The sequence below is a fragment of the Propithecus coquereli genome, unplaced genomic scaffold, assembly GCF_000956105.1.
Source record: "Propithecus coquereli isolate 6110/MARCELLA unplaced genomic scaffold, Pcoq_1.0 Scaffold107, whole genome shotgun sequence".
Lineage (NCBI taxonomy): Eukaryota > Metazoa > Chordata > Mammalia > Primates > Indriidae > Propithecus > Propithecus coquereli.
This window is the reverse complement of record NW_012134636.1, coordinates 2,766,164-2,777,964: the sequence shown is the minus strand read 5'-3', so window position 1 is coordinate 2,777,964 and position 11,801 is coordinate 2,766,164. Positions and strand designations below refer to the sequence as shown.

The 11,801-nt window shown below is 45.9% G+C and overlaps 1 protein-coding gene across 3 annotated transcripts in view; it reads right to left on the bottom strand.

Annotated features, from left to right (window-relative positions):
- Positions 1-11,801, bottom strand: part of ITPR1 (inositol 1,4,5-trisphosphate receptor, type 1) — a 304,534-nt gene that overhangs the window by 147,932 nt on the left and 144,801 nt on the right. For all 3 annotated transcript variants that reach the window (XM_012647244.1, XM_012647253.1, XM_012647261.1), the window contains 7 exons: positions 8,985-9,123; positions 8,225-8,283; positions 6,919-7,080; positions 6,672-6,842; positions 6,130-6,195; positions 5,283-5,420; positions 2,070-2,195 (listed from right to left, as the gene is read on the bottom strand). In XM_012647244.1, the coding sequence (XP_012502698.1) occupies positions 2,070-2,195; positions 5,283-5,420; positions 6,130-6,195; positions 6,672-6,842; positions 6,919-7,080; positions 8,225-8,283; positions 8,985-9,123 (861 nt within the window). The remainder of the gene's footprint in view (positions 1-2,069; positions 2,196-5,282; positions 5,421-6,129; positions 6,196-6,671; positions 6,843-6,918; positions 7,081-8,224; positions 8,284-8,984; positions 9,124-11,801) is intronic.

Below are 11,801 nucleotides of genomic sequence, written 5' to 3'. Positions count from 1 at the left end.
TTTTGATTTTCAGGTTTGGGCTGCTGAACCTGTATCACCCTACAATTCATCAATCCTTTTTCTAGACAGTGTTAGCAGTACTAATGAGTGAGTGTATTCTGTACGTATTTATGTGTTAGGCTGGTGCAAAACTAATTGTGGTTTCGGACTGTGAATTTGAAATCATCATAACTAGGCTCAAACACATATTTATTAATCAAAACAGGAACCATTACAATCAACACATTTTTGCCAATGAGAAATAATTTGGTTTATTCCTGTAACATAAAAATCTGTCCTTCAGGATTCCAAAAACTCCTGGAAAGCATTTTCTGCATCCTGCTGGTTGTGGAAGCGTTTTCCCTGCAAAAAGTTATGGAGATGCTTGAAGAAGTGGTAGTCGGTTGGTGAGAGGTCAGGTGAATGTGGCGGATGAAGCAAAACTTCGTAGCCCAATTCATTCAACTTCTGAAGTGTTGGTTGTACAATATGTGGTCGTGGAGAGGAACTGGGCCCTTTCTGGTGACCAATGCCAGCCATACGTGTCGCAGTTTTTGGTGCATCTTACCGATTTGCTGAGCATACTTCTCAGATATAATGGTTTCACTGGGATTCAGAAAGCTGCAGTGGATCAGACCGGCAGCAGACCACCAAACAGTGACCACGACCTTTTTTTGGTTCAAGTTTGGCTTTGGGAAATGCTCTGAAGCTTCTTCTCAGTCCAACCAGTTAGCTGGTCATCGCCAGCTGTCACATAAAATCCACTTTTCATTGCATGTCACAATCCGATCAAGAAATGGTTCGTTGTTGTTGCATAGAAGAGAAGACGACACTTCAAAACAATGATTTTTTTGATTTTCAGTCAGCTCATGAGGCACCCACTTATTGAGCTTTTTTCACCTTTCCAATTTGCTTCAAATGCTGAACAACTGTAGAATGGTCGACCTTGAGTTCTTCAGCAACTTCTTGTGTAGCTGGTAAGAGAATCAGCTTCAATGATTGCTCTTGATTGGTCATTCTCAACTTCCGATGGACGGTCACTGCACTTCCTTATCTTCAAGGCTCTTGTCTCATTTTTGAAACTTCTTGAACTACCACTGCACTGTACGTTCATTAGCAGTTCCTGGGCCAAATGCATTGCTGGTGTTGCAAGTTGTCTCTGCTGCTTTACAATCCACTTTGAGCTCAAATGAGAAAATTGCTCTAATTTGCTTTTTGTCTAACATAATTTCCATAGTCTAAAATACATATAAAATAAATAGCAAGTAATAAGTCATTAGCAAAAAAAATAAAGCAAGAAATGCACATTAAAATGATATATAACATTTAAGAATGTATTCCAGTATCAAACGGCAAATTTCAACAATGCTAAAACCACAATTACTTTTGCACCAACCTATATATGTACAAAGATGTCCTTTGCAGTATTGTTTACAAAGTCAAAAACTAGAGATTGCCTAATTGTCCATTAATATAAGAATGGTTTTTTAAAAAATTACAGCCATTCTATGGAATGTCACTTAGCCACCAAAAAGAATGAGAAAAATTTATATATCTCTTATTTCAAAGGCAGCCAAGATATCTCGAATAAAAAAAGCAAAATACAAGACAATGTGCAGTGTGTAGCATCATTTTTCTTTAAAAAAATGTATAATACACATACATTTTAAAAAACATATTTAACAAACTAAGAAGTAATGTAGATGTATTTTATATGGATATATTATGTATTTGTATAAACAGAAAACTTCATGCATGAGCTCAGAAAGATGTGTCTGGAAAGTGAGACTTAGCACTTCTGTGTTGCTGAAATTTGATACGATGAGGGATGTTATTAGGGAAAAAAATAGAAATGTATTTTATTGCTCCTACCACCTTCCTCCTTCCTCCACCCAGACCCCCTGGCCATCCTGAGCCCTGAAAGATGAGGAGTATTGACCTCCTGATAATGGTAAAAATGTTCCCATTTGGAATGAATGACACATTATAAAAAGCCCCAGAAGCCACAACAGCAAAAGGACAAGCTGTTCCTCTTCCCTCTTTCCTGCCCTCCTCCCCCCTCAGATTTGTAGACAGGCCTCAAATCTTACCCCTGGGTTGAGAAACAGGTTTATGTGTTTATGTAGCAAAGCTTGATTCTGCTGGTTGCCTGCGCAGAAATTCTGCAGAAATTCATGAGCCAGTCTCATTATCTCCTGCATCTTGGTATCTTCGGCCTGTGTGGGAGGAGAGAGATGAAAGGATCGATCGTTGCTAGGCCAGGAGACCAGCTTCTCCCACGCCCAAGGCTTCTGCTAATGTGGGAGTCAGGGGGTGTGTGCTGAGGACCTGCTGCAGGTCATACTGAGTGTTGTACTGCTGCCCCTGAGAAGCCAGTAACCTATTTATGCCTCTTTGATGAAAATGAAGTTTCACTGGGGGACAACGGGAGCAATACAGAGTGAAAGCTCATAGAGAGCCTCTGGGAGTCCACTGCCCAGCAACCGCTGAGACTTCGGAACCTTCTACTTCTGCAAACAGGGACTGACAGCAGAGCAGGGACCAACTTCCTCACTGATGGGGAGCGGTCACTTCCCAAACTCACTTTTTTAAGTTGCCCAACCAATGGCACATTAACTTTTGGCAGCAGATAATGTGGCAGAGTGGAAATCTCCTTAGATTATAAACTAGGGGAGGTGCAGTTGCCCTGACTCATTTCCTTGCCACCTCAGGGATGATTTTTAACCTAAGACTTTGTTTTCCCATCTGCAAAATGGGGCCAATACCTGCCTGGCATTTCACATGGGTGATTATGTGATTCTCACACACAAAATTATGTGACTCTCATTTCATACAGGAAAAGCATAAACTCAGCATTTGTAAAGAATTAAATATCCTGTAATAAGACAATGACATAAAACCTACTGCCATTTTGCCCAATTCTGAACAAGCAAACATTCAAGATAGTAAAAACAGAACAAGAATCCCTAAAATGGAAATCATCCTTCATATTCGTACAGCCCACACCAGTCTTCTAGGTCTTCACAGCCATCACCTCGTCTCAGAGGCAGGGGAGTGCGGCAGCTGGGAACGCAGGCCCCGCAACCAGACTGCCCCGCTCTTTTCCCACATCTTCAACTTCATGGCTGTGTGACCCAGAGCAAGTTACTTAACCTCTCAGGGCCTCAGTTTTCTCACCTGTCAAATGGAGATAGTAAAAGTGCACACTTCACAAGGATTAGGAAGATTAAATGAGAAAACTCACATGATGTGCTTAGAAAGCATTTACTTGGTAAGTGTAAGCTATTGGTTCTGGTCTAGACGGAGGTCAGCAAACTTGTTCTTAAAAGGCAAGACGATAAATATCTTAGGTTTAGTGGGTCAAGAGGTAAAATCAAGGACATTATGCAAGTATTCACTTAACTATTTTTTAAAATGTAACAACCATTCTTAGCTGATATGCTATGCAAAAACAGGCAGTGGGCTGCATTTGGCCTTTCTGTGGTTTGCTAACCCCTGGTCTAGAAACAACTGTGAGAAAACAGGACATATCTGTCAAGAAGAAGTCACAGAAGGAATCTGAGCTACCAGCTTCGACAATCCAACCAAAACAGGAGAATTAAAAAGGACATTAGGAGCGTGTCCCAGTACGGCAGAGTGGGGAAATACATTTGCCCCTCTTTAACGGAGGGACGGGTGAACCTTCCAGCTCCATTTAACAAGAGGGCTTGGGACAGCCAGCCACTGCTGACAGAAGTAACAGTGAGCAGTTGTGCGCACCTCCATTCCTCTACTAAGAGAGGATCGGCCGGCACACACGGTGACTGAAGAGCCTTTGTGGTGTGAAGTGGATTTTTACAAGGCAGGGGAGCTCCAGTGACATCACATCACAAGAGGTTACCTGCTGGGGGGCCCCTCCACCGTTCTCCCGCACTGGGATTCTGTGCACATGCGTGTGTGCACACACGCAATGCTTTGCCTTTGAGCCACCAATTCCGACCAAATCTGGTTACCTGTAACATGTCTCTCGTTAAGAAAACTGATGCTATTTTAAGACAACACTGTGGTCAGTGAAACATCCCCTCGCATTCTTTATACACAGGGGGCTAGACCGGCTTGCTGGTTCTGGTCCGAATGCCAGCCACAGTTTGGGTGCCACGCAAACACCTGTACTAACTGCAAGTTAGCTAAGGACCTGACCTATGAGAGGAATTAAGCTTGCACTTTATTTGTGGCTGTTAAAAAGGCCTGACCCGCCTGATGCACACGGTCCCGTGACCGAGGAAGAGGCTTCTTTGCAGGGAACCTCCCAGAGCGCAGGCAGCAGGCCCCAGCTCCACAGCGGAGCAGAGCCGGCCCCACGACACGCAGCTGCGTCCTCCGGGCAAGTCTCCGAGCCCCTCCAGCTGCAGTCTTCTCATCCAACGTGGGGCGCATTACAGCACCACCCATCTTGTCCCGTGTCTTGAGGACGACGTGAGCTAACAAGCACAGAGGCGTCAGCACAGTGCCCGGCACCCTGTGGGCACTCGGCAGCGAGCCTCCGTCAGGCGGCTCCTCATCAGCAAGTCAGTCTCTCTGGCAGCCGCTGGTCAACTCCAGAAACGCGAGTCTAAGCCCTGGACCCTAAACCACTCCAAGCCTCAGTCCCCTTATCTATCGAGAGGACGCAACACGAATACGCCACAGGCTTTTGCGGGCTTGAATGAATGATGTTGCAAGAGCCTCATCAGCCTGCACAGATGAAAAGCACTGCCATCCGCTCCTGCCACCCGAAATCCCATCTCCGTCCGTGGCAAATGCTAACGTGAAAGACGGGAGGCAAAGTACAACTCCTAGCAACAGACAAGACTCAGATCAAGGCATCGCCTGGTGGATGCAAACACTGAGCAGATGTCAGCATACCCGCGCGCACCTCAGAAGGGGGCAAGTTCCATGTTCCCACCTGCCCTTAACGACTTGTAGTGCTCGAACTGCTCGAGGAGCGCTGCAGGAGAAGCTACGCACCAGTCCACGTGCAGACATACCTGTGACCTGGCAAGACCTACGCTATCTCCGTCCAACGTGGCTTAGGAGTAAGGGAGAATAAATGGACTCTTCTTTCTTGATGCGATCTTAAAATTGGGGATGAGGATTGTTTGTGGTGTTTGATTTTATTTTCGTGATGCTCTGTTTCACATAAATTACTCAAGATGGCTTTGTAGTCATGATAGCCACATGAGCTGCATTTCTTCACCAACAATACCCAAACGTAAAGGGCTGGGGGAAACCCAAGGGTCTGTCCCACGCTGGGAGCTGCGGCCGCGTGTGCGGGACCTACCCACCTTCTCGTAGGGAATCTGCAGCAGCTCCAGCACCACGGCGTGCGCGCCCATGTTCCGCAGCAGTCGCTGCTGCTGCTTCCGGCTCTTCCTCACTGTCGCGCTCTCCTGGACGCACAGTTTGCTAAGTCGAATCAAGATCTGGTGGAAAGAAAGAAATCAACCTCAGAAAACTGGGAACTAGAGTTGGAGAAAGACTGTACGGGGTCATGGTGGACAGGGAGACAAAAGGGATCTCAATGCATTAAAAACTTAAAACGGAGGGAATTTCTCCAATGTGTAGCATCTCTGTCGACTGCATCAAGCCAAATCCGTGTAAGACTAAGAACACGTCTTCCAGAGCAAGCACTGGATCAGGGCTTCGACAGCAAGTGGGGCAGCTTCAGAAAGACTGCTGAAAATGGTGCAACCTGGCAAGACTGTTGCTCTGGGGTAAAAAACACAGAGGTCCCAGCCCCCCAACTTTGAACCACCTCATGCAAAGATTTCTAAAGAACTACAGCTCTCACAGGGGACCCTACACGCCTGGCCCTGAGATAAATCCTGGACCGTTAAATCGATTAGTCCTTCATTCAATCACAAAGCTTCAGAAACACGTGGTATGTATAAAAGGTTGTACCAAGAAAAGGTGAGGAAATCAAGGACACACAAATAACACATGGCAGAGCTGGGTTTGGAGCCCAGATCTGACATGAAAACCTCTGAGCTTAACCTCTGAGCTCTCCTTTCTCCCTGTTAAACTACATGAAGAAAAAAACTCACGTCTGTACTTTCAACTTGACGACCCCAAGCTAAAGCTCCATAGAGAATTCACAGAGAAGGAAAAACAGCAGTGGGGGGAGGGACTTACCTCCTTCACCACTCTGTAGTTGTAGCTGCTGGTGCTTTCATGCTTTTGCGACTTGTTATTCCCCTCCTAGGGACCAAAGTGAACATAAGTGTGGTTTGTACAACCCCTGGGCTGCTGTGGGTTGGTTAGGGTTAGCAAAACCCTTTCTGAAAAAAAGGGAGTTTTGCACTGTTTTCCAACAGCCGTGCGGGGTTTATGCCCGAGTCATCTACCTACTCACAACTCTCCTCCCTTGGGAAAGGATGGTGGGCCAGGCCACAGCCAGAGAACAGCTCTATCCCCAAGGGGGTCTGTAAGGGAAACCTGGTGCTAATTCACTCAACACCAGTCTCTTCCACATGATTCACAGTGACACAACTAAACTGTGATTTTGTACCTTATTTCCTAGGGAAACAGTTGTTACCCTAGCTACTCAACAAAAGCAGATCTCATGAAAATAAAACACATCCTATAATCTGCACTTATACCTAAAACTAGAGCAGGATGCTTGTTTCCAGAAGCCCACCCATCTACTTTGGCGGCATAACTGGGGATTCGCTCACCTCTGTTTTCTTATGTTCATTTTCACCAGATGCACCATCCATGGTCTCATCAGGGCCCTGCCCTTTGTACACCCAAAGCTCTGACTTTTCCACGATGGACCTCAGTTGATCCAAGTCTTGTTTGATCTGTTTGTAGTTGTCCACGTCTTGGCTGGTAACCAGCAGTTGAACCTTAATGAACGCAATCCGTTAGGTGCACACAGCAGCTTCTTGGACACACGACACACAAACGGGCAACCTGAGCTACCTGTTTGAAGGCCTGGAGCACCTCCTGTCTCTGACTGAAGTGCCGAAAGAGGAGCTGCAGGGCCCCCGACACCAGGGGCGGGTAGTCGTGCATCGTCAAGTGGAGCAAGACGCGGAGGAAGGTTCTGCCGCCGTGATCGTCCAGGTCCAGCGGGGTGTTCTCCTCACTAAAGGAGCATGTGGGAGGGGAAAGGCCCGATGAACCACAGCCGTCTCGTCTCCCGCACCTGGGACCCAGACACACCTGAACTAGTTAGATTTCTAACACTGTATGCTCAAGTCACGTGAGTTGACTTTTCGCTAGCTCCTTTAACAGCAAAATTTTGCTTTATCTTCAACTATATTGTGGGGAGAGGGGACAATTAAGATGTCATAATTGTCAATTTTTAAACCAAAGTCCCTCCCCTCCCACATATGGCCGTAGGATTTGCTTTGACAAATAGAACATTAGCAAATACCATGCAAGCAGAGGCTTAATTAGCTGTTGGCTTGTCCTCCTGGGGGGGTCAGCTGCCACGCTACAAAGAAGCCCAAGCTAGCCACAGGAGGGGGCAGGTGGGGGAGAAGGATAGGGCCTCACAGGCATCCCTGCCAAGGTGTCAGCCCCAGTCACCACCTCACAATGGTTGCGTGATAGACCCAACAGCGCCCAACAGAAGAACCAGCCGGCTTAGCCCCAGTCAACCCATAGAGTTGTGAGAAATGCTCACTGTTTGAATCCTTAAGTTTTTTGGAGTAGTATGTTATGCAGCAATAGATAATCAAACCAAGTGTGTCAATTATAAGAACTATGCGCATAGGGTATTTTATGCTGGTAAGTATGAGTTTCATAATAGTTACATTTTATGTCAAAATTGAGCAATGTGATATTTTTAAAAGGGCTTCATACATTAATATTAGGAACAATGAAAAAGATTGTGCTTTCTTTGCTGCATAGCCTGTAAAGAGCTCAGGGATAAAACAGCCCAGCAGCAGCAAAACGACAATCTCACTAACCTCACTCTGTTTTGAGGCCCCTCTCTCTATTCTTTGACTGCATTTCTTCACCCTTTTAAAATAATTTTGTAATGTATATGCTTTGGGAAACCTACTTAAATCCTTTCTGTCCTAGGCAGGAAACACACACACACTCAAATCAAGCTAAGATAACTGACTTGTATACTAAGAGTTCCAAAGAAAGCACTAAAACAACCTAATTCCAAAGACTAAATATTTACTAATACGGCCAAGGAAAAGCCTTTGAGAGCTATAGAAGAGCAGTGTTCCCAACTGTATAACCACCTACAAAACAGTAACTGAAAATATACTTTCCTTCCTCCAAAGATGCCTTCTGCTTGCTCTTCAATGTGTTCAAAGTCAAGAGCACCTGAAAAGTTAGAGAACACAGCTTCAGATGCAGGAAGGTCTGAAAATATGCTCCTGGTGAACTTATCAAGAAGTTTTACAGGGGCAAAGCTATTGGGTTAACCCCAAATTTTCCAGAATCATATATTGCGAAACTGCAAAGCCGGGCCAGCCCAGATGACGCTATCTAGTGTCCCACATTCCTGCCATGTTCCCCTCACTGCATGCCCCCTGCTAGAGGGGAGTGATGACCTCTTCCAAGGAAGCCTGGGGCTTGGTAGGTAGGATTATTTCCACCAGTACCCTCTCCCTTACCCTTCACCACTATCTCCTGGGCAGGGCAAAACTTCCAACAGGAGTCAAAGTTGCTAGTGGACAATAAGGTTTCTTGGAGGGTTTTTATTTGTTGTTATTGTTTTTATTTTGATTGGGTTGTTGGAGGGGGTACTTCATGGGTAACCACAACACTAGAAACCTCAACTGTCTTATGCCTAAGACCCTCCAAGAGGGAAGGAAACAAGATTCATCCCAAGAGGAATCTGGGCTCTTTCAACTATGCCCCTGCCCAGAAAGAATTAAGTGCCAGGATTATATCTTAAAATACAATAATCCTCCAAAACATTCTCATTTTTACCTTTTTCTACAAGATACTGTTTGGATTCCCAGTTTTCATCAGACCCAGGTCCCACCCCATGGCCGAGATTCCATTCTGGAATCACTAACCTGGTACGTTACTTGGCCCTTCTTGGCTGCTGTTTCCGGAGGATGTTTCCGAAGTCTGGGAATTGCTTTCATCAAACTCCCGCTTAAATATACACAGGAGGCAGGAGATCCTATAATCCAACCTCACATTCAAAATAAACTAAAGATTCAAGTGGAAATGGAAACAGATTGGTTACATTAACATACCACCTTGAACACTTTGCCAAGCCACTGCACTCTGGCGGGGCCTGGTATCAGCTGCATCAATTACCTTACGCGCTAAGTGAGTCAAATATTTGGCTTAGATTTCAACAGTCATCTTAACAGCAGCAGACTTCCATGGGGCACGTCAGATTGGCCCACAGCACCTTAGCGTCTAGTGTAAACTTCTGCATCCTGGCAGTTAATTTAACAACCGGAACACTACATCACTCACTCCCAGCTCCATCCTCTATAAAACATTACCTCATGTCAGTAAGTATTGAATGCCAACTCTGGGCTCAACACCGACAAGAGTGAAGTTGCTCCCTTTGAATATAAGAGAATTGACAGAAAATTTTGTTTTTACTACTGAAAATTAGCTTGTTTTCTATGTCCAGTTATTTCCTCTGATTTAGGTACAAGCCCTCAGGGGCGTCTTTCACTTCCTATATTCCCTCACCCTCCATTCCAGCACATGGTCACTTTCTCCAGGATGGTTGCTAGAACCAAGAAGAAAGATCGACCAGCTGGCATTATTTAAGGATCTCACTTAAATTCTTCCTTGTGTTCTCTTCCTATCTCAGCTTTGCCCTCTTGGCAACCCTCCCCAATCTCAGGGCTGTCACCTCGCCCAGGTGGAGACAGATCTTTGGCCAGCATCCAAGTCTCAGTCTGTGTTCCCTACTGCCTGCTGGACACCCATCTGGTATCTTCCCAGGGACTCAAACTCAGTATTGTACAAGACTAACCATGATGGTTAATTTTATGCATCAATTTGACTGGATTATGGGATACCCAGATAGCTGGTAAAGCATTATTTCTAGGTATGTCTGCGAGGGTGTTTCTGGAAGAGATTGGCATTTGAATTCGTGGACTGAGTAAAGGAGGTCAGCGCTCACCCAGTGTGGGTGGGCACCATCTAATCCCTCAAGAGCCCCAAAAGAACAAAAAAGTGGAAGAAAAGCAAATTTGCCCTCTTCTAGAACTGGGACACTCGTCTTCTCCTGCCCTCAGACACCACAGCTCTGGGTTCTCAGGCTTTCGGCCTTGGACTTAGAGTTTCACCACCAGCTCCCCTGCTTCTCAGGCCTTGGGACTCGGACTGAATTACACCTCTGGTTCTCCTGGGTCTCAGCTTGCAGATGCCACTGGAATTTCTCAGCCCCCATAACTACATAAGCCAATGCCTCTTGTGTATCTGTACATATCCTATGGGTTCTGTTTCTCTGGAGAACCCTGACTAACACCCTAACAGTGTCAGTCCTGTCTTAATCTACTTTCCCACCTGGGTTCCCTTAACCTCAGTCAATCTCAGCATCTTCAGCACCTCCTTCCTGGATACACACATCCAATCAGAGACTGCGCCTGGTGGTTTCTCCCCTGCTGCCATTCATCCCTGCTCAAGTCCTCATCCTCTCCCACCTAGGCCACCAGCAGAACCAAATGCATCACATCTACCTCCCAAAGGTGCTTTTTCTTATGTGAGCCCCCTGCTTGAAGACTTTCAGAAGCTCACCACAGAATAAAGTCTTAACACCCGAGACACCCAAACCTCCCTAGAGTGTGGCCCGGCTCTCCCTTCCAACCTCACTTCTGACAACTGCTCTTCAACAGTCTATGTCTGCCCTGCCCAAGGAGAATTTCTGACTGACCCACATCCCACGACCGCCTGCTTCAAGCCCCTCCATCCACCTGAGAAGAGCCTCTCATTTCCATACACACAAAGCCTGTCCACGCTTCAAGGGTCAGATGAAATCCTACCTCCTCTGTAAAACCTCCTCTGATCTCTACCCTGTGGAGTCCTGTGAGAACACTTGTGTCTCAGGAGACATTTTTCTCATGATTTCATTTCCAACTACACACAGCTTCATCAACCGTATTCTCCTTAGACTGTAACCCCTTGTGGATGCAGCCCCTGTCCGAATCCTTTCTGCATTCCTCACAGCACCCAACAAAGTGCCTCGCACACAGGAGGGGCCAGTAAGTACCTGCGGAAAGAATGACTCGATCGACCAGTCATTCTCAGTCCACTACGGTAAGCAGAACTCAAGTGTAACCAAGATGCACTGTGTCACTTCTAATAAACATACACGACACTAACTCGGGACACAAAGGCCACGGCCTAAGAAACCTTGCTCTACTTTTGGTCTGGCATAAATTCACTAAGATTTCGCCTTTACTTAAAGCTATTCTTTATTGTCCTAAGTAGACTACTTTGAGGAGTCCCAAGCATGCTTTCAAAGCATTGGTAAAATGTGATCTCGGACTCAAAAAAGAAAAGAAAAGAAATCTTCAAGTCTATAAACAGTCATAAATGTCTACTATATCTCCCAGGATGGAGATTAGGCAACATGGGATCAGAGGGAAATGTGCTAACATGATTCTTTCCACTTAGGAGCAGAGGATTTTGTTGATGAGTGCGTGTACAGAAGAGGGACACACAGGTTGTTGGGGCGGGGGAGGCTGTGGTGAGATCTCACAGGGAGGACCAAGCCCTCCTCATAGGCTGGAGCCCACCCCGACTCGCCTACACAAGGACTCTGCTCTTCACAATTCTCACTTTCCTACATCAACAACTTCCCCCTTTCTACATGATCATTCCCATTCACCGTACAAACTTAAACAAAATTGCAACAA